The sequence below is a fragment of the Anser cygnoides genome, chromosome Z (assembly GCF_040182565.1).
Source record: "Anser cygnoides isolate HZ-2024a breed goose chromosome Z, Taihu_goose_T2T_genome, whole genome shotgun sequence".
Lineage (NCBI taxonomy): Eukaryota > Metazoa > Chordata > Aves > Anseriformes > Anatidae > Anser > Anser cygnoides.
In genome coordinates, this window is record NC_089912.1 from 51,339,925 (window position 1) to 51,365,820 (window position 25,896).

General features: G+C 38.6%; 1 protein-coding gene across 12 annotated transcripts in view; it reads left to right on the plus strand.

The window, feature by feature from the left end:
• Positions 1-25,896, plus strand: part of BNC2 (basonuclin zinc finger protein 2) — a 382,991-nt gene that overhangs the window by 306,849 nt on the left and 50,246 nt on the right. For all 12 annotated transcript variants that reach the window (XM_066988921.1, XM_066988916.1, XM_066988919.1 and 9 more), the window contains one exon: positions 17,323-19,289. In XM_066988921.1, the coding sequence (XP_066845022.1) occupies positions 17,323-19,289 (1,967 nt within the window). The remainder of the gene's footprint in view (positions 1-17,322; positions 19,290-25,896) is intronic.

Sequence of the window (25,896 nt, forward strand, 5' to 3'; positions counted from 1 at the left end):
CTTAATGATTTGGCAGCAATCTTCTTGCTAAAAGAACTGCAATACATACAGGTATGTTTTAAATAACTTATAGATAATAAGTCTATTTACACTTACAAATTATAACTCCATTTACTATGAGTTTTATAGATCCCTTTACACGTTTGACCTTACTGTCCTGTGTGGGCAAAATTGTTACTGGCTTTCTGGCTTCAGTCCCCGCTTGTCTTTTTCAAGACAAGGAATATGACCTATCTGTACAAGATCATCTGTGTTATTATCAAGATTGACCCAGGCTCAGTTGGTCTGTCTATGAACAATGAAACAGAGTCTTATTTCCTTCACAAAACTGTTTAAAGAGTTTCATTTCAGACATTGCCATCACTGATGGAGAGTTGAGATAATCTGTGATTGCTGAAATATGCTTGGTCATTTCTTTTCTACACCATGATACTTCCCCTTCACTCCATAGTGTAATTCAGAGTGAACTTAGCCCAATATGACTATTTAGTTTGCATGTTGCTGTCCAGACTAGTCCTTGTTTTATTTTGAAACAGGCATTTATGATTAATTTGGGGTCTGAATTGTTAATCTGTGAAATTTCTGGAGTTAAGGATGTATATTCAGAATTGCATTTCCATATAAGATATATTCATGGGGAAAAAAAAATAAAAGTCCATTAATTTCATCTTAATAATTTATTTTAGCATCTCAGTAGAGCGCCGTAAATAAATAGGGTATAAAATATTTGCATCATCATGTCTGTGGCTTGAGGAGTTTCATACACTACCATAACTTTGTCAGTCTTTTGCTTTTGGTATACAAAATCAAAACCAAGAGGCTTGTAATCCTCAATGTATTGATTTATTATTATTAAAAAGTGAAAGTTGAAAGGCAGCTCTAAATCTGTTTTATCACCCACGCTTGAACCAACTTTCGATGCCATTTCTAAGCATTGAGGATGTGCCCAAACATTAAAAGTTACTTTTTGCTTGCATTTTGCCCAGCTATTCTTACCACTCTCTTTTTATTAAAATAATTCATTTTATTTGCTTTGCAACAAATAGTTGTATTCAGGGGAGTCTCTTCTCGATTAAGTGGTCTGTCCCCTAGGTCTGTCCCTTGACACTCCTAGGGTGTCTTGTAAAGTTATAAGAAACTTGTAAGTATGAGCACTGCTATTTTCTTCGAAGTTTGCTGTGTTACTAATAATCTAGTGTTTATTGGTGTCCATTTGGGAAAATGGGATTGGTATTTTTATTTGAGAACTACTTCACTTGGGAAGTTCTGAACATAATAAGCATGAATGAAACAATCACAATGTAGTGTGATAAAGGTTGCTCTCTAAGAGTGTGAACTAGAACAGACATTCATTGACTGATCATGGTTTACTTGTCTACGTATCATAGAAGTGAATCCCTCTGGACATGTCTCACTGTCCTCCATGGAAAAAAGGAGTGTGAATTTTGCTGGAACTCTCTAGATAACTGCTTTCAAAGTCTGTCTTTTTGTTTCAGTTCTTTCATAGTTCAATTCCTATAAAACCTTATTGCAGGACAGAGTTCTTTGAATATTCATAAAGCCAGGTCAAGTTCACAGTAAGCCGTTTTTCAAAGGTACAGATATTTAGGGCTCCATCAAATTCAGCCTTTCAAAATCTGTAGTGGGACTTTCAGTATAACATCACCATGAATTAAGGGGAAATGCTGTCCATGTCCATTTTAAATACAATAATCCAAGACATGGAAGTATGATGATTTGTCCGGAATACATATGAAGTGGCACACTAGCCACAGCCACTAGGAATCTAGTAATAAAGCTTCAATTTCCTTAGGCAGTGCCATATCAACTGGGTTGTCTGCCTCTACCTCTTATCTCTGAGATCACAATATGAAAAGGATAAAGTAGCATAAAATGCTAAAAGATTGGTTTTCTCTTCAGTTGGCAAATGTTTGTAGTTTATGAAATTTCTGTTAAGGATAAGGATAAGGATAAGGATAAGGATAAGGATAAGGATAAGGATAAGGATAAGGATAAGGATAAGGATAAGGATAAGGATAAGGATAAGGATAAGGATAAGGATAAAGGATAAGGATAAGGATAAGGATAAGGATAGTTTAACTGCTGAATTTGAATTTCCAAGCATTTAGGTCATTTTGCACCTGTAGTTCTCAACCAGTAACTCTGTACCAGTAACTCCAAAGCTGCAAACCGAAAATAATGAAGACTTTTTGCACATGAATTAAGTTCACTTAAATGCTTATGTCTGTCAAACCATACCAGGCCATTTGGTTGGAAGAATGAGAGGGGTTGCACAGGCCTCAGCACAGCTAGACTTTGAAGAATTTATTCAGGCAGAACTTCCATTATGTTTGGGGAAAAAAAAAAAAGGACTTTTTCCTAAATAAAGGGTCAGACCAATGAATGGCTCTTGTTAATCTCCAATATTTAGTATTCACTTGCTCATTCTTCTGTCCAGTCCATATTGTGGATATATATCATATCTTCCAGTGTCTTCCTCAATATGAATTGCTCTTGGAAAGTTTGTTTCTGTTAGTCCTCTACTGTTGTTGAGATTTGAGAATCATAGACAAAACTCCATGCTGTGTGAAATTCTCTGAAATCGATAAAGAACTGATACACAAAAAATAATGTTTTTAGTATAATTCTAAATGTTCAAGTTCCTCTTCAGAATTTCCTCTTATAAGTAAAGCTGTGAGTGAGCTGTCTTGTTAACATTATATATATTTTCAAGTTTTTAGTATTTTCTTGCTTGCATCAACCTTTACCACCTGCTGATCTATGTCCATACAACGTATCACTTAGCTTTTTGAATCAGGTTTAGATCAAAGGTACATACTTCCATTTAAATGCAAAAGATCTCTGGAAAAGATGAATAATACCTATGTAAATAATCCTTAATTAATAGAGTTCTGTGCAAGTAACTCACTATCTCTAGAGATTGTTTGAAGAAAGCTGATAAAACCCAAAATGTTCAAAAATAAAATTGCCAAGTAGGTGGATTTTGTTGTTGCTGTTGTTGTTGTTGTTGTTGTTATTCATCCTAACTAGAACGCATAGCTATATTTCTCCTATCTAGTTTCTTAACTATCACCCAATTTCATTCTGTTATTTTTCCAGGTTTTTGTTGTTAAAAAAATCATTTTAACCAGCCCACTGTTTTCCCCAGAAGCAGCCAGTCTTGTTTCCTTTAGGAAATGAACTTAAAGGTTAATGTTGTACTTAGGGCCCACTTTTGCCTGCTTAGAAGACAAGTGTTAATCCTTACAACACCAACGTACCTGTTAGACATTTGTCAGTACATTTCTGTTATGCAGAGTTTCTATGCCAAGGTCAGAGGCCAAAGGAACTCCAAGTTCAAAGAGGAATATGAATGGTTTAGAAATGTATTTTTTCAAATAGTATTGTACACAACAATAATAGTGTTCTGTGTCCTTAAGCATTTAAAATCATCTGTTGCCTAGCACTTTGCCATCAGCCACACTGGGTTTCCTTCTTCTTCAGCTTAGAGAGAAAATAACATACTTGGAGGGAGGGTAGAGAGTTACTGCAGCACTTCTATTTATTTCTGCAGTAGATATCCTGCTGAAAGTTGCATTGACTGAACACAGGACAGACACAAAGATCAATCCTTGTGGGACCAAAACCCTTGAGGTAGTGCTTACTCAAAATCGATCAGTCTTTTCAGTTGTCCCTGGCAGTGATGGCTGTTACTTTTTCTTACCACTACAGCTTTTTCTTCCAGCCTATATTAAGACCATGGTCAGAGGTGCTGTCCTCATCTATGTTCCATACAAACCACCGTTATTTTCAGTAATGTCAGTAATTTTGTTCTATCTCAGTCTGCTCATTCTTTCTGGATATGACACTATTATAATCCAACAAAATAAATGTACACTTTATTATGTTGAAAAGATTTTCAATGTTGGTATAACCTGCTGAAGTTCAGTAAATAATTACCAGTTTTTGAAGAATTCTGACACTTCCTTTTTCTTGCATGGCAGCTTAAGCAGTCCAATATTGTTCCCCTTCAGGAATCATAATTCTGTTCCAATTTGCATGTCATCCTCCTGACTTCATTTTTTTGTACTGCTCTTGTCAGAAGTTGGTGTTGGACATATTTTAGGGTGCTTATAAAATGGCAAGGTAAATGTGAAGGTGTGTAAAATATCAAAATCAAGTACATTTTAAATATCGGAGTGTGTATCCTATCAATACTTATATCATTTCTGAATGTAGAATATATGCATATATAAAGCATATCCCAAAGCTTTTAAAATGCATTACTGTGTAACCTTATTGCAGGATGCAGGGATGATGTACCCATTGTTACACGTTGGTTTTCCTGTAAGCTGCATGGCAGACAGTTTCATCTGAGTAGCTAAAAGAGCATCTCACTTCATGAATCACCCATTTGTCTGGCAAGTAGGGAGATACCCTTTTTCTAAGAGTTAAATGCCAGGTCTGAGGGAGAGTGAGAGGATTCATTTTCTTTTCCAGTCAGTGGTGAGAGAAAGTTCATGTGCTATGACTGCACCAAGCTTGAGGAGATGAAATTTGTAGCCTGATTGACAATAAGGAGCACACTCAAAGCTAACTCCCTGCAATTAATGTGACTGCTGGCAATCCAAAACCAAAATAAAAGGCCTTCTCTGACCCAAGAAGAGGCCAGCATTGAAACTGTATCATCTCTCTTACAGTTTAGGTAGGACTTGGGTTCCTAGGGCTATTAAGCGGTTACCTCTTCAAGACCCATACAGGAAAAAAAGCATTGTTTAAAAAGCAGGTGTGTGTGGATTTTTATTTTTTACATTTTAATGTGTGTTGTTATTTACCACAGCCAGGCCGTTTGTTCACATATATGTATTTTGCTTCTATATGGCTCTGTTTGGCTCTATTTGTGCTTATTGATAAAGTCTTTGAGCTATCATTGGTGAAAGAAGGATCAAGGTCCATAACAAGTCAATTTTCTTTCTCAAAGCAGGGCATACCTGGTCTCAGTGTCGTCCAATCAGTGGAGTTCTCTTAACTGTGACTTGCAATAGCTTCAGAAAATGGAACATGTTGGGAATTGAAATTTGCCAATTCTGTCTTCCCCTTCTGAAGTAGAACTACCTCGATGCATGGAGAGTGAATTGAACTCAGAATTTTTTAAACTCTAACTCTGTTGAACTGTAACTACACCAAGACAGTGACCAATGAGCAATGTTGTAGAAAACAGTGGGCAAGGTGCTATTTTATTATTTTATTTTATTTTATTTTATTTTATTTTATTTTATTTTATTTTATTTTATTTTAAATCAATACATTGATGTAGGTGCTGCCTGCCAGATTCTGCCTTAGCTTTTGCACTGATCCATCCTCTTGGAGTCACTAGAACTGGTCAGGGCAGACATAATCCAAATTATTAATCTTTGATATTGTTCTGAAATGCACTGACTGTGGTTTTATGGATGCTGTTCCTGTTCCAACTTGTGTTTGGATTTCTCAGCTTAAAAAAACAAAAAATCCTTTGTGGATGTGGTCAGAAACAATGCAAATTGTGGAATTCATCACAGCACTGAATATGAGATTGTTTGGGAAATATAGCTGGCTCATCTATTAGCTGTTAAATTAGCAGAAGAGTGCTCAGGAGGTGATTATAGAATTACTAGTACTGTAGATCTTTATATTTCTTCTGTTTTACCGCCCTTAGGCTTACCACTTCAGAGTCTTCTACCACCTCACTGTGTCCCATCCCCTTCTAAATATACCTCCTAAAACATTAAATTTATGTATTCAAATTGTGATCAGGCTAAAATTCAAGTGCTGTACTTGTGGGACTTTTTTTTTATCAGAAGCCGTATTTAAGTGATGACACGCAGTAATTTGTTCATTCTTCTGTCAGTGTAATTTACAAGGCAACGACAGATAAACATAGCTATACAAGATTCATTTACGGTGACACAATGGCAGATACACAGAGCAGAACCCTGCCTATGAGATAAAGTGGACTGAGTGACTTATGCAGTAATTAGGGGATAATTGTCATTAACCTCGCAAACAGTAGTTTACCCATATTGTTTAAAAGGCTCCAGGATGCATAATGACAAGGTAATCTGTCAAAGCGCTAGGGGGAAATATTAATAAGATTTGTGCAAGCCTGGATAGAAAATATGCAGAAAGCGGCCACATTAAGCTAATTGGTGGATGAATATACACTTGTAAAAGTGCTTCTAATGGCACGTTTGCTGCTCTCCAAATGACTACTGTTAATGTGGAGAAGTGGGCTGCCTAGAAAGTCAGGACTGCTGGGACAAGAGGGTATTAAGACATGCAGGCACAATTATTATTACTTTGTACACTGTAATATAATTTCCCCCACTTTCTTTTGCATTTCAGTGTCTGTAATATGTGCAATCAGATAGTTCACTTCATGTATCATAATATTTTTATATTCCAGTGACATTTGCTTTTTTTGGCATCACTTCTGCACCCTGCTATCTCCCTTCTGCATCAGATTGCCACCTATGATACACCTGTTCTTCTCGGTGTAAATTTTTTAGGTAAACGATCAAGGAAAAAAGGCCTCATTAAGATCATGTTGTATATATTGCAAGTAATAATGCATAGTTCCCTAATGAATACTAAAGATGGAAATCAATCTCCCAGTTCTGTTGCCATTCATATATCCAACATATAGTACAGCTGAATCCCTTTATTGAGGCATAACGTTGCATTCAATCAGAAAACCAAGCTTGTAATGAAATCCAATTATTGACACTTTTACTTAAGTCTTTTTATCCTCGTGTAACACCTTAATTCCTTGCAATGCCATTGGTTAGGCAAATCTCTTACTGACTTCTTTGGAAGTTTTACTTACAAGCCTGGTACAAGTAACCTTTTGTGGCTTAAATTTTCCCATTAGGGTTATGGCTTTAGCGAGCTGGGATTTAAAGTAAGAAAATGACCATCTGATGATCTGATTTAACTTGACTATTAGATATCTTTCCCGGCTTTTGGTGCCGTGCATGTTGCATGGAGCAGTTGCAGGGACGTAAGACATGATGAATTGTTCACATTATCACACCAAGATCATTGGAGAAGGTCTTGGCTGAAGAAAACCTGAATGTCTTTTGTGGCTATTTGTATTGGAAATACACACAAATAACTTATTGGAGCTCTTCTCACAAAAATTACATCATTCTTTCTTGCCTTCACGTCTGGATGCCTACCTGGGCAGCCTGCTCTAAGGAGCCTGCTTTGGCAGGGGGGTTGGACCCGATGATCTTTCAAGGTCCCTTCCAACCCCTTCTATTCTGTGATTCTGTGATTCTTTCAGTGTTGGTGAAACTGAGGCATGGAGGAGAGGTTTAAGTAGCTTGCCAAATTCCCTGAAAGACTGTGTGAGCTTAAAGAACGTAACTTAATTTCTCAGTGAGCAATGCAGCACTGACACCAACCAGTAAAACCACAAGTGATTTCAAGGACTGATATTATCAAGGCAAATTTTCTTATATAGCATAGCAAAATGTGCAATTATATATGCAAAAAATTGGGAAAGTGCAGATGAAAATCAATCATAGCTGTGGTTATGTGCACATTGGTTATTTCCTATCCATTTACATGCAAAACTGTGTTCTAAAGTTAACCTACACCTGGAATTATTTCAGTGGTTTGCCCCTTTTTTGTTCCTGCATGTCCCTATCCTGAACAGTTCCCAAGGGAGCTCATACTGTCTAAACTTTCTGACTTCATACACAGGTATGGTGGTTTGATTGCCTCTAGAAGCCATGTCTGCCTAGGGGCAAACACCCACTCTTGCTCAACACAAGTTGGTGGCACAGCTGCTTCAGGGACGTTTACGTGAATTTGCCATGCTTACAGGTTGTGGGCAAGAAAAGGTATCAAAATATTCCTCATGAGTTTGTAGTCCAAGGTTCAGAATTTCAAAGCTGTCTAAGGAGTTCAAATACGTAGTTTCTAGAAAATCCTGATATTCTACCAGGAATGTGAGAACAATTTCCTTGCCTTTAGCATGCATTAAAAATGTTTTCATGTGCAGATACCATAAAGCATGTGGTCACTTTTCATTAACTCTTGCTTGAGCAAAGTCTTTAGAAATCCAGAACTGACAGTAAAGGGAATAAATGCTTGCATTTGAAAATTTGTGACATACTTCAGAGAAGAGGGGCAAAATACTTGGGAAGTGGCACTGGTATTTTAAAATAAATGCCAGATATTGACAACTGCTGAAAGGTGACTTTGGATTCTTACTATTACCAAAGCAATATGTATCCATACTAACAGAATAAGAGACAGACTTTGCCATTTAAAGTTGGGAGTTTTATCTGTTTTTCCTTCCCACCAACAGGACAGTTGTTAATCAAAGCAAATTTCACAGACATCAGAAGAGTTATACCATTGTCAAATTAGTAAAAGCATGAAGAGAACCAGGTTCTGATAGTGCTTAGAATGTTTTTCTCTGAGTGTGGATGGAGGTTTACTGTGAAAAACTTGTCAAACACCCAGTTGTAAAGATGCTTGATGCAGTTGCCATTATTAAATGAAGCTAGAAATGCTGTGATAAAATGTTTTAGCTCCACAGTGATCTATCACAATTTTAAAAAATGAAAATGCTGTACACAGAGATATCCAGAAAAAAAAAAAAGCAATCGTCTTGTGAATTATGCATTCTTATCTGGTCCATAATCAAGAGCATTCCATAACAAAGTGCCTATAAGGAAATTCAGTTCCTGAGAGGTGTAGTGTGCTGGTGATCTAGTATTTTGATACCACTCCCTGAAAACCAGTCCAGAACCAGTGCTTCAGCAGGTTGCTTGTGCAGGGGTTTGTGCTGCTGGCATATGTCTTCAGGATGAGATATAAAACAGAGGGCCTGCATACTTTTGGTCAGTAAAGACCCTGTAGGCCATTTAGCAAGAGCGTGGGTGGTTAACAGCGGTGTCCTGGCTAGGTTTCAGCTGCGGTTATTGCATTCCACCTCCTTACGTTCCATCTGCAATTTCAGCAGGACATGGTGTTCCTCACTTTCACTCTGAAACTGCTGAGCAGTGCTCCTGTGCATCGTTACACAGCCGCTGTGCTCCACCATGGTGGTATGCCCCCGATATATATTCAAACATTTGTTTGAATATTTGGCTCCACATAGTGTTTCAGAACTAAGTTATTTCAAAATTACTTTCCAGCATGGTCAGTGGAATTACTATGGATTTAAGGTGCAATTACTCTGGATTTAAAGTGCAGCCAGATCTGACCCAGTGTCTACAATATCAATTAGTAAAAGTTTGCAAAAGTCTTCGGGGTCTTTTTGGTCAAAATGCAAAGCTTTTTGCTGCAGAATGCATCAGGAAACCTAAAGCATAAGGAGCAACCAGAGTTAAGTACTGTTATATATCTGGCAGCAAAACTAAATACAAGCATGCATATAATTACAAGTCAATAAAATCCCCTTCATGTTACTCTTCATTTGTATACAAACTGCTGGTGTCATTTTCATTGATACTTTGGGGAAAGACAGCCTTCTTTTCTTCCTCTGCTGCAACTGGTATCCTCATGCATACCCTGTGTCTTTCGGGGAAAGAAAACTCCAGCAGGTAAGAGAAAGGGGTGTCTGAAGGGAAGAAGATCTATCGCTTTTGATTTTTCTCGCACAGTGGAGGCTGCAGTGAAGCCAAAAGACAAAGATTTCCATTATTGACTGAGAACTCAGTAGTGCTGCACTGTGTTCATTCCTGCTGCAGCAGTATAACTCAAGGAGAGAACTGCTGACACTTAAACATGAGTTTGTTCATATGGTTTCAGTTGGAGAAGGGGTGCTGGTGGGAGGTGGACAAGAAGTGACAGATGAGGGGGAAGACAAAATTAACAATGGCTCTTTGCAGGCTGGGTGTGTTAAGCCTCATATCAGTTGCACATGTATAATCACAGCAAACAACTATGCAAAACTTTTTTCATGCTTACAGGAGCAAAGCTGAGTTAGATTCAGCATGGTAAAAGCACCGATCAAGAAAATGAGTGTGTGAATGCTTTTGTTTCTATGGAAAGTATATACAAGGCTTAATTCTGCCCTGTTGAAGTTGGTAGGGGTTGGCCAGAATGAGCCAAAGTTGTTTCACATTTCCTGTCCCATCCATACAAATGTGAGTTGGTGTGCTGCTGCACACTTTTGGTCACTTTTACCCCAGGAGCAGTAGGACTACCCATAGTGTAACAGCTTGAAATTTAATTGGGAAGCAAAGAGATGCTCCTGGGAAATTCAGCCAAACAAAAACAACAAACCCTAAATCATGGAAATTATGTAGGCTTTTCTTTATTAGAAACAAATGTTGATTTTTTTCTTCTGTCTACACTATAATTAAAACCATCCTCTGCAATTACAGTATGACCAAATGAATGTCTCTCAGTCTGCTTTTCAATTGTTACAGCTGCACTCAAAATGTTTATTCAAGATCAGCTAGAAAATATATAGCTCTTTTAGAAGGATTCATAGAAGAAAGTGATATTATAAACACCATGCTTGCTTAATTAGTTAATCAAATACGTATCTATGTAATATTTTGTAACATGGATCTCCAGTTGATATGCATTTAAAGGAACAGCTTATGGTGCGTATGTAAACTTGCTAAAATGTGGAGGCTGGCGGTGTTGTTTTCTGTATAATTTTGAGTGATTCTCAGAAATTACCACAATAGTGCCCCAAAATAATCTTTGAGTGCTTCACAGCACAGAAGGCTTGTTTTAGAAGCAATTTTAACATTTTTAACTTTTCTATTAATCTCAAACCTTCTATAATCAACTCTCGCTATGCATTCAGTCAGGAGTATATATACACTTTACCTATGCCAATAAGTTAATTAGTAAGATAAAAATAGAACTGCAAAAAGTCTGTGGTGCATACGCATATGTACATACATGTCTCTGTGCGAGTGTATATGTATAAAATTAGTTAAAGGCAATGCAGGTACAGGAGTCAATGCAGCTTCTCACACAAAGTGAGAGTTTAGAACAACTGATTTTATAAGAAAAGTTGAAGTTTTTCAGTGTATGTTTATACTCTATGCTTGTGTAGACCATCCTTATTTTCTAAATTATCAGTTTTTAAATTGTGAGGTTTTCAAGCTGATTTGAAAGCTTAAAATCTGTAAAGCCTAGAGGCCCTCAGGAAATGAAGACTCCTCTCCACAGTACTCCTCAATTAAACTCTTACAAATTAGAGTGAACTTTGTGTCTATCTTTTGTTTTAGCATGTTTATATCATCCAAGATAATCATCTTGAGGCCCATCACTTGTTCTATCTGACCCAGAAGTTTAAGACAAGATGTACCCTGACATATCTTGACACATCTCTTCCTAACATATGTTCAGCCAAAATGAAGAGGCAGTTTCAGGATGTTTAACCATGACATTACTTTGTAGATCTAATGCAGTACGTGTGTACGTGAATCTTTATCTACACAAATAGTAAACATATATGTATGTGAAGGGGAAGAGTCAAGTGTGTGTTTAGAATTAAAAAACATGAAAGGTTATGCTGGGCTACATTTAAACGGCACTTCTTCCAAGCTCAGGATCGATGCATCCCTAAGAGTAGGAAACTGGGGAAGGGGCGCAGGAAACCTGCGTGGATGAGCAAGGAGCTAATCGATAAGATCAAAAGGAACAGGAAGGTCTATGAAATGTGGAAAAAGGGCCTGTCCTCTTGGGAAGAGTATAGAAGTGTTGTCAGGGCCTGCAGAGACGCAACGAGGAAGGCTAAAGCCCACCTAGAGATGAGGCTTGCAAAAGAGATAAAAGATAATAAAGGTTTTTTTAAGTATGTAAACAGTAAAAGGAAGACTAGAGATAATGTAGGTCCCTTGATGAGCGAGGTGGGTGTCCTGGTAACGGGAAACGTCGAGAAGGCGGAGATACTGAATGCTTTCTTTGCTTCAGTCTTTGCTTCAGGGACTCCCCCCTGAGACTCCTCGACCCTGGCGGGAGGACAAAGGGTCTTTGAAATGGAGGGCTCCTCCCTGGTTGATGAGAGAGTGGTTCGGGAGCGTCTAAGTGGGCTTAATGCACACAAATCCATGGGTCCCGATGGGGTGCCTCCACGTGTGCTAAAGGAGTTGGCAGAGGTGATCGCCGAACCACTCTCTATCATCTTTGAAAGGTCCTGGAGAAGAGGAGAGGTGCCTGAAGACTGGAGGATAGCCAGTGTCACTCCGGTCTTCAAGAAGGGCAAGAAGGAGGATCCGGGAAACTACAGGCCAGTCAGTCTCACCTCTGTCCCTGGAAAGGTGTTGGAACAGCTCGTTCTGGATGTCATCTCCAATCAATTGGAAGAGAAGAATGTTATGAGGAGTAGTCAGCATGGATTCACCAAGGGGAAGTCGTGCTCGACCAACCTCGTTGCCTTCTATGATGACATCACCAGCTGGGTAGATGCGGGGAGAGCAGTGGTTGTCATCTACCTTGACTTTAGCAAGGCTTTCGATACTGTCTCCCATGGCACCCTGATAGCAAAGCTGAGAAAGTGTGGGATAGAGGAGTGGACAGTAGGGTGGGCTGAGAACTGGCTGACTGGCCGAGCTCAGAGGGTGGTGATCGGTGTTGCAGAGTTTGGCTGGATACCTGTGACTAGCGGCGTTCCCCAGGGGTCAGTGCTGGGTCCGGGTTTGTTCAACATCTTCCTTGATGACCTTGATGAGGGAATAGTGTCTGCCCTCAGCAAGTACGCCGATGACACAAAGCTGGGAGGAGTGGCTGACACGTCAGAAGGTTGTGCCACCATTCAGTGAGACCTGGACAGGCTGGAGAGATGGGCAGGAATAAACCAAATGAGGTTTAATAAGAGCAAGTGTAGAATCCTGCACCTGGGAAGGAACAGCCGGATGTATCAGTACAGGCTGGGGGACGACCTGCTGGAGAGGAGCTCTGAGGAGAAGGACCTGGGGGTCCTGGTGGACGACAGGTTGACCATGAGCCAGCAGTGTGCCCTGGTGGCCAAGAGGGCCAATGGGATCCTGGCGTGCATTAAAAGGAGTACGGCCAGCAGGTCAAGGCAGGTGATCCTCCCCCTCTACTCTGCCCCCGTCAGGCCTCACCTGGAGTACTGTGTCCAGTTCTGGGCTCCCCAGTACAAAAAAGACAGGGAACTCCTGGAAAGAGTCCAGCGGAGGGCCACAAAGATGATACGGGGCCTGGAGCGTCTTCCCTATGAGGAAAGGCTGCGAGACCTTGGTCTGTTCAGCCTGGAGAAGAGAAGACATTATCAATGTGTATAAATACCTGAGGTGTGGGAGACAGAGGGATTTGGCCAACCTCTTCTCAGTGGTTTGTGTGGATAGGACAAGGGGCAATGACCACAAGATAGAGCACAGGAATTTCCGCACCAGCATGTGAAAGAACTTCTTCACGGTGAGGGTGACAGAGCACTGGAACAGGCTGTCTAGGGAGGTTGTGGAGTCTCCCTCTCTGGAGATATTCAAGGCCCGTCTGGACGCCTACCTGGGCAGCCTGCTCTAAGGAGCCTGCTTTGGCAGGGGGGTTGGACCCGATGATCTCTTGAGGTCCCTTCCAACCCCTTCGATTCTGTGATTCTGTTATGTTTTGTATTCTTGGAGGTTAAATTTTGTATGATTTAGAGATTAAAAGTTTTTCTCCATCTAAAACTGAAATAGAACTACCCACACATATGAAATACAACAAATAAAAATTAATAATAATAAACATAATAATAATAATTAAAAAAAAAAAGGTTGTATGGGTGAAAAAGGAAGAGCATGCTGAACAGAGTAGGCTTATGTGTTTACTGCCTGTAAGACAGAGCTGTAAGCGTAGAGTGGTATCTCTACACTCACTGGCTTCCTTGTACACATTGTCACAGGAGGCTTGGCTTAATCAGCTGTGAGCTGAAAAAAGTAATATAAATCAGAACCTTTTGTCATGGAATATTTAAATGTGGATATGATTTAATGGCTTTGGGGAGAAAATTTAGCATGAGAGATTGTAAGAAACAAGAAATCGATTACATGTAAGAAAGGACTTGAACCTCTAATCAAGTATTACCATACACAGAGAGATCCCTAGCTAGTTATAACTTAATTCAAAGGGGACAATGGTTAGAATTTTTGTTAATTTTAAGTTTTATCAAAAAAGACATTCCTATTTGCTCTTTATCTAGGTCTGCATAATACATACTTACAGTGTTATATGGAAAGCCATCTGTAAATATTGAAGCATATGCAACATGGTATCCATAGGTAGTATGTCTTCAATGAAATACAGATATCTGTACAATTTATGCTTTTACTTTTGCTGGGGAAATAAAAATCCTTGCTGCAAATTAACCAAATATAGCTTGATGCAACTAGTAGAAGAAGGCAAAGATCATTTAAGACCGACTTTCTTATTCCTTGCTGTTTCTGTGACAGTGAAGGTAACCCCCCAGCAGCCACAACCTTGACTGCTAGTTTTTGTGATCAGTGGCACATAGCAGCAGCTTTAAGTCTGTCCCTCATCACTGCAAATCCAAAAAGTTTTGTCCTTAGCTAACCGAGACAAAAGGGGGTGGCATCTCATTGAGAGATAGGTCATGTAGCTAACTGCCAGTGCCTCTGACCTGAGCTGTGGAATAATTCCCCAAAAGCACACTGATGTTTGCCTGTTTGATGCATGCAAACAGCTAACTGCACAGCGGTCGGGTGAGTGACTGAGTGAGGTAACCTTCCACTTATGTGTAGCAGTCTGTTACAGGATCCGTACCTACTATTCTCATGAGTTATTCTCATGCTGGCTGTATTTAATTTTTATTTACTTAAATATCCGTTTTTATAAAACATCCATCTGTTACATAAGCCTGTGAGTGATTTACAAATTAAAGCAAAAACAAAACAAATTACTACCAGTAGTACATTACAAAGCAGCCTGCAGCTGGCTGCAGACAGGAGTCCTAATTCAATACATGTAAGCAGCATAAATTAGACAATGTTATTTCCATCTTCAAACAATGCAATTTAGAAAGAATGAATACTTGTGGCTTCAGATTGGAAATGTGTGTATATAAATTGGGTCACAGATGACAGCAAAGGCCTGGACACCAAAATCTGTACTGTTCTTGGAGTACCACATAAGAATTGCTCAAAAGTGGAACCACTATGGCTGGCTGGAAGTTGTGGGAGAAGTAAATGCGAGAAACATAGGTCACACTCATGGGCAGAATAGCCAAAATTACTTGGATCAGAGAAGACATAATCTTAGAGCTTTCAAATGTGAACCTGTCCTTTTGTTTTGTTTTGCTTTCTTTTGCTGTTGGGTATTTGTAGTTGTTATTGTTGTGCTGTTGTTTTATCTTCTGGATGATTTTTATTAACATAAAGTACCTCTAAAATACTGTTCCATCAGACAGGTAGAAATGGGGGGAATAGCAATTAGCGATGTCCACAGTGCTCAAAGGTATTCAAATCTGCAAACACTTCCTGACTAATGCTGCAAACCAGGACCATGCTGCGAACCAGCATCTGCATGATGGGTTTCCTAAATCTCTGTGTATGACATGCTGAACAGCTTCTGCATAGAGATTGGTTCTGGTGCTCTGCAGCTGGGTCAACAGTGTGAGAGTCCTTCTAAAAGTATTCTGTAATTCATTACTGTTGGGGGTTTCACAGTCTTGTAAGGTTTCATTGTCAATGGCCATATGTGAAGCCTTTCTAAACATTCCACAGTAGCATGCAAGGTTCTGAAGAATACATGACATTGACCTTCATCATTAACTTTGAATTCAGAAAGGTGACACACATCAGAGCTGAAATTATGAAAACCAGCTTTAATCAAGTAAATACAGGCTTTACCGTTTGGGGCAAATTGCATTTTCCAGTGCTCTAGAAAATGTGAGGGGAGGAAACACTCAATCCTCTGAAGACTGAAGATAATAAACTAACTAAATAAATAAATAGAACCTGCAAAAACTGAAAGACATTTGCAGGCTTCATAATCAAATAAGAGCTAGTGGTTTTTGCAGTAGTGTATAGTCCAACATGTTCGGTTAGGTTCTGAAGCTGAGACTCAGGATTTAAAAGATCAGAGACAGTACAGAGGAATATCTTTGCAAGGCTTTCAAACTGTTTAATGCATGAGGAAGCATTGGAATAATTTTGATTTGATGGCATGCAACAGTGCTTGTTGGTTATAGTTACCATGCTGATGTTATGTCCAGCATTTGCCCAAAAGGAAGGATGCCAATAAAATGATGTATTCATTATATAAGTATTTTAATATGTTTTTATCAATACATGCTGGAATGGATTGCCTGACATTACATTGCAGAATTTTTAAGTCCTACCTTCAGGCAAATCTCATGCTTACTAGCAAAAATGAAAGTGTGAAATGCTTTTTAATGTATATTTAACAACAGATAGTCTAGTGATTACTGATGTGTATTCTCTCTGGATTTTTCCCTTGGTATCAGAAGGCAATATTAAGAGACAACATTTTTACACATTTATGCTATCTACATCCATCAGATGCTAACTTTTTACATATTTTTAAATGTCACTTATAACAGGGCTGAAAAAAAAAGTCATCCCTTAAATCTAAACCACACCAAGATTGCAAGTCTGCAATCAGCTCCCAGTAATAGTCCAGTTATGGTTAAAACAGTGTCTCTATTTCTACCTTTTGATGCAAGTTTATAATGAATGTGTTTTTCAGTACTGTTTTCATAAAAAAAAAAAAAAGAAAGAAAAAAAAGAAAAAAAAAGAAAGAAAAAAGGAGTAAGATAATAGTTTTATATGGTATTTTTAAGACTTTTTGCCTTGCATCAGACTTTCTTATGAGAAGGTCGTGAATGACTTCAGCTTTATGTTTACCTACATTTCAAAAGCAAATCTATCAAATTCATTTATTTAGCTCTTTCTTTTAGTGTCACTATTTTATAACAATTAAAGTACAATTTTCAATATTTCCATAATGGAATGCACAGCAACAGTTCATGCTTTATACTAATGTATGCCAAACTATTGCATAGTATATAGATCACTGTTGTTAAAATAGCAGTATTGGAGTATTTAGATCACAGATCCCCAGTGGTCTACATTTTGTTTGCTTTGACATTATTAAACTTAATCTGTTTCTCTTACTGTGATTGTAATTACCATATTTGCATGGCTGAAAAGTTTGGGGTCTTTTTGGTTGAGTTCTATTAACTCTGTCTGCATGTTGTTTTTTGAGCTTAGTATTTCATGTGCGGGCAGCAGAGCACCTTCTATTGAATTCAATAATTATGCAGAATCAATAAGTTTTTTTCTTTGTGTTTGTTGTTTCTTTGATATGGCCTCTAGGATGCTGCAGGCAAGGTGCTGGACCGCTGGGCCATCATGTCCAGGGAAGAAGAGATCATTACCCTTCAGCAGTTCCTGAGATTTGGAGAAACCAAATCCATTGTGGAGCTGATGGCAATTCAAGAAAAAGAAGGGCAGGCTGTGGCTGTGCCATCTTCAAAGACAGATTCAGATATAAGGACTTTTATTGAAAGCAATAATCGCACCAGGAGCCCAAGTCTCCTTGCTCACCTGGAGAATAGCAACCCTTCCAGCATTCATCATTTTGAAAACATCCCGAATAGCCTTGCATTCCTGCTTCCTTTCCAGTACATAAATCCAGTCTCTGCTCCACTGCTGGGGCTGCCTCCAAATGGCCTCCTGCTGGAACAGCCAGCAATGAGGCTCCGTGAACCAAGCCTTACAACCCAAAATGAATATAATGAGAGCAGTGAATCTGAAGTTTCCCCTACACCTTTCAAGAATGAGCAAACATCCAGCAGGAATGCTTTGACCAGCATCACAAATGTTGAACCCAAAACTGAGCCAGCCTGTGTCTCTCCTGTTCAGACACCTACACCTGTCAATGATTTATCGAAACCAGAACATACTAAAAGCTCGTTCCGCATTCACAGAATGAGGAGAATGGGGTCTGCCTCCAGAAAAGGAAGAGTGTTTTGTAATGCATGTGGCAAAACTTTTTATGACAAAGGTACTCTTAAAATCCACTACAATGCCGTTCACCTGAAAATCAAGCACCGGTGCACTATTGAGGGTTGCAACATGGTCTTCAGCTCTCTCAGAAGCCGCAATCGTCACAGTGCTAACCCCAACCCCCGCCTCCACATGCCTATGCTAAGGAATAATCGAGACAAAGATCTAATTCGTGCTACATCAGGTGCTGCCACTCCAGTCATAGCAAGTACAAAATCCAACCTAACTTTAACAAGCCCTGGGCGTCCACCAATGGGATTTACCACTCCCCCTCTAGATCCTGTGCTACAGAATCCTCTTCCCAGCCAGCTGGTGTTTCCAGCTTTAAAGACTGTCCAACCTGTTCCTCCTTTTTACAGAAATTTACTTACTTCTGGAGAGATGGTGAGTCCTCCAACCTCCCTCCCTACCAGTCCAATAATACCAGCATCAAGTGGCATGGAGCAGCATCCCCCTCCTCCTTCAGAGTCATCGATTCCATCAGTGCTGATGCCCACTCCAGAGCCTAATACTGATCTTGCCCCGAAGAAGAAGCCAAGGAAGTCAAGCATGCCAGTTAAAATAGAAAAGGAAGTTATTGATACTGCCGATGAGTTTGATGATGAAGATGAAGAGGTGAATGACAGCAGTACAATGGTGAATGACATTGGTCATGACAATCACTGCCATTCTCAGGAAGAAATGAGCCCAGGCCTGTCAGTGAAAGACTTTTCTAAAACTGACAGAAGCAGATGTATTACCCGACCAGATATAAGAAGGGCAGACAGCATGACGTCAGAAGACCAAGAGCATGAGAGAGACTATGAAAATGAGTCGGAGTCATCAGAGCCCAAATTGTGTGAGGAATCCATGGAAGGCGATGATCGCCTCCATGAACCTGGTGAAAAATCTATGATGCATGGTGACAGACCAGATGAAAACCACAATGACTCTTCTAACCAGGATGTTATTAAGGTGAAGGAAGAGTATACAGACCCTACATATGATATGTTCTACATGAGCCAATATGGACTGTACAATGGAGGCAGTGCCAGTATGGCTGCCCTTCATGAAAGTTTTGCATCCACATTCAACTATAGCAGCCCTCAGAAGTTCTCCCCAGAAGGTGAAATGTGCTCAAGCCCAGACCCCAAGATCTGCTACGTGTGCAAGAAGAGTTTCAAGAGTTCCTACAGTGTGAAACTTCACTACAGGAATGTTCATTTAAAAGAGATGCATGTCTGCACGGTGGCTGGCTGTAACGCTGCGTTCCCATCACGGAGAAGCAGAGACAGGTCAGTAAATATTAATTGATTTTCTACATTATTAAATGTGTTGAATTATGTAGGAATAGGGAGTTTAGGGTACATGAAGAAATAGAGAGAGGCACGATAATGACAAGTGACAATCATGTTCCCATGACATTGAGAGAATTTTATCACTTCAAGATTTTCATTGTTGCTTGGCATTCAGAATAGTATATATTGTGCCATCCTCTTAAGTGACTGGCAAGATAATAAATATCATTATTCTTTCTGTGTACCTGTGACTATGTGTACTTCTCTTCTTAAGCTGCAACTTATTACATTTATTTTCTTCTCCCTGCAGCTTTTAAATCTAGAAAAGCTTCTATTAAATATATAGTAAATAATATACAATGCAAATATCTTAATGCATGCATAGAAGTAGGAAGGAAGGGAAGGGATGGATGGACAGTTGGATGAATGGGTGGAGAGAGAGAGAATGGAAGAATTGGAATAAAAGAATGATTTTCATCCCAATAGGGTGATATAGAAGCAAACAGGAAACATTAAAAGAATAGTCTTTCTTCTCTTCAATTTTTAAAATTAGCAAGAACAAGTAAATATTAAGAAAATAATGGTCTCTTTTTAGGAATGTATACACGTCTCGGTCCTCTATGGTTATTTAGTCCACTTTCTTTTCTTCTCTGAGCAAGTCCCTTCCCTACTGATTGGAATAATGCACACTCAGACAGAAGAGACTAGACCCCTACATATTGTTAAGATCAACCCAGGGTATATTCTGCTGGGCCTTCAAATGACATCATGCCCAAGCTATGCTGCATCAATACTGAAACAGTTGGGCTTAAACAGAAGCAGCTGGTCTTTAAACTCTTAGGTTTATATATACACACACTATTCTTTTTGATTCCTGAGGAAAATGTAATCTAAATGGAATTTCTCAAGGTGGTAGGATAATGCAGTTATTTCATAGTTAAGGATAAGAGCTCTCACATGTGATGATGATCATATTGTCACATAACAAAATCTCTCTGGTTCATGGAGTGATGGAGAGATTGGGTCATCTCTTTTCCTTTATTTGTGTTTCATATTTTTTCATTATGCTGTAAAGATTCAGCAGACACAGGAAGGAAATTAAACCTAGCTAAGTATCTCACACACAGCTCTTTTTTTTTTTTTTTTTTTTTCATTGAAATTGATGGGGTTTGAAAGTGAATATATCTTGCAATACAAAATGAAAGCAACTTAGTGCTGAGGAAACTAAAGAGACAAAATTTGCTTTTTTGATGGAGTCCAGTCCCTGACTATCTCATATATTCTCTTTCCATTTATAAAATTCCCTGAAAAGAAGAAGAAGAACCATTAGGAAACAATTTCAAAACAGACAAGGACGATCTAGAAAGTTTGTTTTACAGTAGGAAGAAACCACTGGGCATCAAGCCGGGAAAAGTGAATTAAGACTTCATTCTTTGAGTGTCTTGGTAACTTTTATGAGACTTGAATTTGACAAAGGAAGTGGATGAGTCAATGGCATACTTCATTCTGAGTTTAGATATGTTCAATTCCTGAAACTGCACAGGTTCTGTTAGTCCAAAATTTGGCTTGGTTGGTCTGTTTCCTCAAGTGAATTAGTGAAATGTTAATTGTATACTAGGCAAAACAGCTTTGGATTCAGTGCATGAATTAAGAAGTGACTAGATTTAGAATTTGGAACATTGTGCAATATTAAATTTCAGAAGGAAACGATTGATAGATTATGCTAATAATAAAGGTAGTATATTAAAGATTTGTATGTCCTAACAAAGAGATGACTGTGATGATGTACATAAAATATTTCTGAGACATGAACATTCAAAATAGGACACATTTTGAAAATATTTCGAGAACTATGTAGGATACTTCTATTAAGCTTATTGAAAGTAAGCCATAAAATAAAAATCTATGATTCAGGAACTGAAAAAGCAGGCTGCATATTTAAGATAAAATTAGTATTTACGTATCATTTTGAGTTGTATAAGTCACAAAATCATCTTTTTATATCATTTCACCAGCAATATTCAGAATATGTTTCAGTTATTTGTTACACTTGAGACAACAGAAATTCATAGGCATGATATGTCCATTAATTGCAAAGATTTAACAGTGGTCATGCACTTCAGAAAGGTGGTTTCAGAAGGAATGGTACAGTTTGTTTGCCCATTCAGGTTTGATGTTTTCCCAGGTTCATTAGAACCTCTGGTTAGCAAATTTTTCTGGAAATGCCTTGCAAGAGCCAAGTAATACTCTCATGGTTCTTGTTAATACTTTCAGACATTTGAGAGAAGTATCTTTGAAACTTCCTCCTGCTATCCAGTCTTGTCCAGAAATGCAATGTCTAGGACTGTACAGAAATGAAAGCATAGGTAGAGCATATAAAACAAAGTGGACAAAAGATTTAAGTAAATGTTTTAAACATTATTTTCTATTTTTTTTCTATTAAAAAAAAATCATACAATACATTTAGGAAGCAGAATTTAACTTAATGTATTCTTTTTGTAAACTGCTTAATAACCCAAACGGCTTTTCCATACAATTTAGTATATAAATATAAGAAAATAAATGCATTTACTTTAGAGAGAGGCATTACATAAGTTTACAAGGTCTAGCTCTTCAGATTTCGGACAGTCCCTCAAAATAATTGGGTAAAATGGCATTGCAAACTGAGAACTTCTGGTCACTTAAAGCAATTTCACTTAAAAGCTCAGAAACATTTTGCTATTAATTGCTGTAGAAGAAATAAAAAATAGCTACCTAAAGCACACAGTGAGTGTTACTGGATAAAATTTTTCATGTATTGCAGTTTCTTTCTTTTGGATACATTATCAAAAGTCTGTGTGATTTGCTTGTATTATGACTGAAATGATCGACTGACTTTTAAGTACCTAAGGAAGCTTAGAATTTCTTTGCTTCAAAAATTAAAATTAAATGATTTTTTCAGTATGATCTTATTAATGAAATGGGAGTTCTAGCTGTCCCATAGGTTATAGAGTCTTGTTGAAGTTTTTATCTTTATTATTAATAATATTATAGGTAATTGTATTAATAATATTAAAAATCATAACTAGTTAGAGAAATGTTCTAAAAAGAAAACACAAGCTTATGTGCAGATAAATAACATTGGTTGATCTTTTCTGTTTCATGTAGAGCCATCTGATATGGCTTCAGATCTTTTCCAGTGCAATTCTAGTTAATCAAATGGTTGACTATATTCCCCCTATCTTGTACATACAAGAAACTGAATTGTTGACAGTGGCGGTAGCTGCTGCAAAACGGGCTTTGCAAGGGTGGGGTTTTGATACACATAGTTACCAGAGAGAGCAGATCACTCCAGGAGAAAACACAACACTGCTTTGAGTGATGGAGAGGTTTTTTTATCCATGTGTCACAGCTGCAACCCTTCATTGTGGAGCATATCCTGCAGCAGTGTGTGTTAAGTTTTGACTAAATTCAGCTTCACTGTTCCTAGATCAGCTGTGCCTAGGTCAAATCCTGTATAAATATTCTTCTGCTGGAAAGGTTGGAATATCTTCTAAGATCTTTGAGTAAGCACTGCTATTCCTTGTAAATCAGGGTCAAGATAACCAGAAGACTCAGGAGTCCTACCTCACACATGTTTTTTCAACACAGGGCAGAGGAAAGCAAAACAGAGTTCTTCCATTTACTGTCAATGTCCCAGTACTTCTATTTTCCTTTCTAAACTTTAGCCTATATTAATGAATATCCAAAATACACTGAGCCTAGATTTTTTTTAATAGCTTTTTTTTTTTTCACCACCTTCTCAGCTACAAGTAACAGCACTCATCAAATCAATCTTATACATACCTAGGTCTTTGATCTTTTTCCCAAATAGAGTATTACAACTGTCTCTCTTTTCCTTGAAACTCTATGCTTGTCAAAAACATTTTTTATTCCTTTCTTCACCTGCCACTCCCTGAATTAGCTGTTCATCCACTGCTGTTTCTATATTTACTTCAAATGTCGTTTCTTCTAGAGGCAAGATGTACAGGCTAGATCTTGTTGCAGGAAGGCAATGCGAAGTAAATAGTAAAGGAACCCATATTAAAAGTGATGTCAGTGATCAGGAGCAATGTCATGCCTGCTTTTAGAACAGAAAGACATCGTTTCCAAGGAAGTTTTTAGTAGGAAAAGACAAAGAAGGGAGGAAGATAAATTCCTGTGAGAACTTTGCACTTGAATGGAAAGAATCGTCTTTGGAAAGATAATTATTTCCGGACTCAGAAGAGGCCTGTCCTACGACTGAGGAGAAAAGGCCTGTGGCTCTGGCTGCTGGATTCCCCTGGGATCTGCTTCCCAGCCTCATCTGTGAGTCCTGCTCCAGCAAATACTGACTTTGCCTTACAAAGAAATAGGTGTGGTTGCTCCTTGAAGGCAGCACTGAGCTACAGATGCTCAGGAAATGATTCTGAGCTGCAGATTAGACATGGAGACAGGAAGAGGGAATAGTTACTTCCTGTCCAAAGGGGACAGTAATGCCGAAGTTTCATCTGCGTCTGTGCTGGAGAGCACACACACAGAGGTGAAGATCTGGAAGATGAAGCTTAGAGCTTTTAGCTTGGTTTCTGGCTCGTGCCTTTAAGAGCCAAGAAATTTGTGGTCAAAAACACTAATGGAACAGGATGCCTGGTGGATCTTCTTCCATGGGTAATTCTTGTAGAGGAGCTACTGTTAGATCTTTAAGAGAAATACAGACATCTCCTCTGTCAGCCTTAGTGCATGGTAAATGCAGATTTCACCTCAGTACTGGCACTAAATTAGTTCAGAAACACTGAATCTGTGTTTCTTAGGCTACAACACATTAGTAATAATATGTTACCAAGTTTTTCTTTCTTTCAGTGTACATGAGATAAATTAATGTTCAGTGTACCTGCTTGGAGGAGCAAAACAACAACTTTTCACTTTACCTTTTTTCTACTAAAGTAGGAATATTAATTGTTCAGATTTGTCTTTAATTTTTTTCTCACGAAGTGAGTGTGGGTGTGTATGTTCCACAAGATGAGAAAGGTGGTTGAGCCCCATGAATAAATTTTAAAACAAAATAATATCTGCTTAGGGTGACTTATAAATAAATATGAGGCAACTATTGGTGCTAAGTGTGATCATGCCACTCCATTGCTAGTTAAATCAGTCCAGATTTAAACATGTAAACTCTTTGATTTGAATAGAGCATGACATCTGTAGGTGGTTTATTAAAACCTGCTGATGTCTCCAGAACTAAATTTGTGGATATAGGCCTCTGGGTAGTTGTATTGAAAAAACAGAGACATACTTTTTGTCTGGTTACCTGACTTCCAGGCCTATACAGGTGTGCTTGAATAAATTAACATCAGTTACCTGTGATGAGCCAGTGCATACATTATCAAGGGAGGTGAAGATGTGAGAAACCTGCTACCTACCTCCTGTTATCACCTTCTTGACAAAACAGCACCCATTTTTTCATCATTCTACTATGCTTGGAATCTTGTACAGATAACATTTTAGGGAATTATTTTCTATGAACACTTTCAATTCTAAGAAGAGATAGCTCCAAGAAATAAGTTATTTCACACCAGTCCATGATAACTATTACTATATTTCCCCTAATATAGTTAGCTGTCACATACAGCTTTAATTTCCTCCAGTAAGAACAATGAAATAGGGTTTTAAGACATTAGGAGTTTGATGGACCATCTGTCAAGAGACAAAAGGGCTTTTTTCTACATTTTTAAAATACAAACTTATTTACACAGGTACTGCTGTTTCTAGATGCGATGCAGTTCATGAAGAGACTAGCCGCATATCCAATACAATTGTATGAACCATTAGGTCTTCTATTGGAGAGCTGCTAACATTTGTGCCATCGCTAATGTTTACTTAACCCTTTACTTAACTCTTCTTTAACCCAAGAGAACCTGGATCATAAAGAAACGTTTTGTGCCACCATTAACACAGAGTTAGCCTCTTTCATGAGTAATCATGTTGAACACAAAGGGACTACCTACAACACTGCATGCTCACCAGTGTGAACAAGAGAAGCTGAACTGAAACTTTAATGCATAGAAATAACTTATTCCTTTTTTTTTTCTTTAAATAAATTAATAAATAACCAAGCCCTGAAGACTGAAGAGGCTACTTATGTGAGTAAATGTTGCAGAATTAGCTTTTGCATGGACAGAGGTGTCTTCTGCAGCTACACATGTCCATTTGTTTTGGGTTTGAGTTGGAGGCTGTGGTGGTTAGGCAGGAACTGCCAGAATGGAAAAGCAGAGACATCTGGCGAAGAAACCTTGTGAAATGACTCAGCTGGGAGCCTTGCAGAATAGTTAATCTTTGTAGACATTTTCCATTTCTGGTATAGCTTAGTAAGGACATAGTAACAGGTGCCCTTTTAGAGTGGATAAAAACAAGAGGCAAGGTGTGTGTCTCTTGGGGGGGAAAGGAGTTGCTAAATCTTCTGGTAAGGAATGGTCTGCATCTGCAGGGTCCTGATCTTCATGCTGACCTGTGGTCAAGATGGAGAGGATCGAAAGCAGTAGAACGTGGCAGTGGAAAGGTGCTATCACTTCTCCAGCACGTCATTTGGAGAGGCTCGGCAATATAGGAA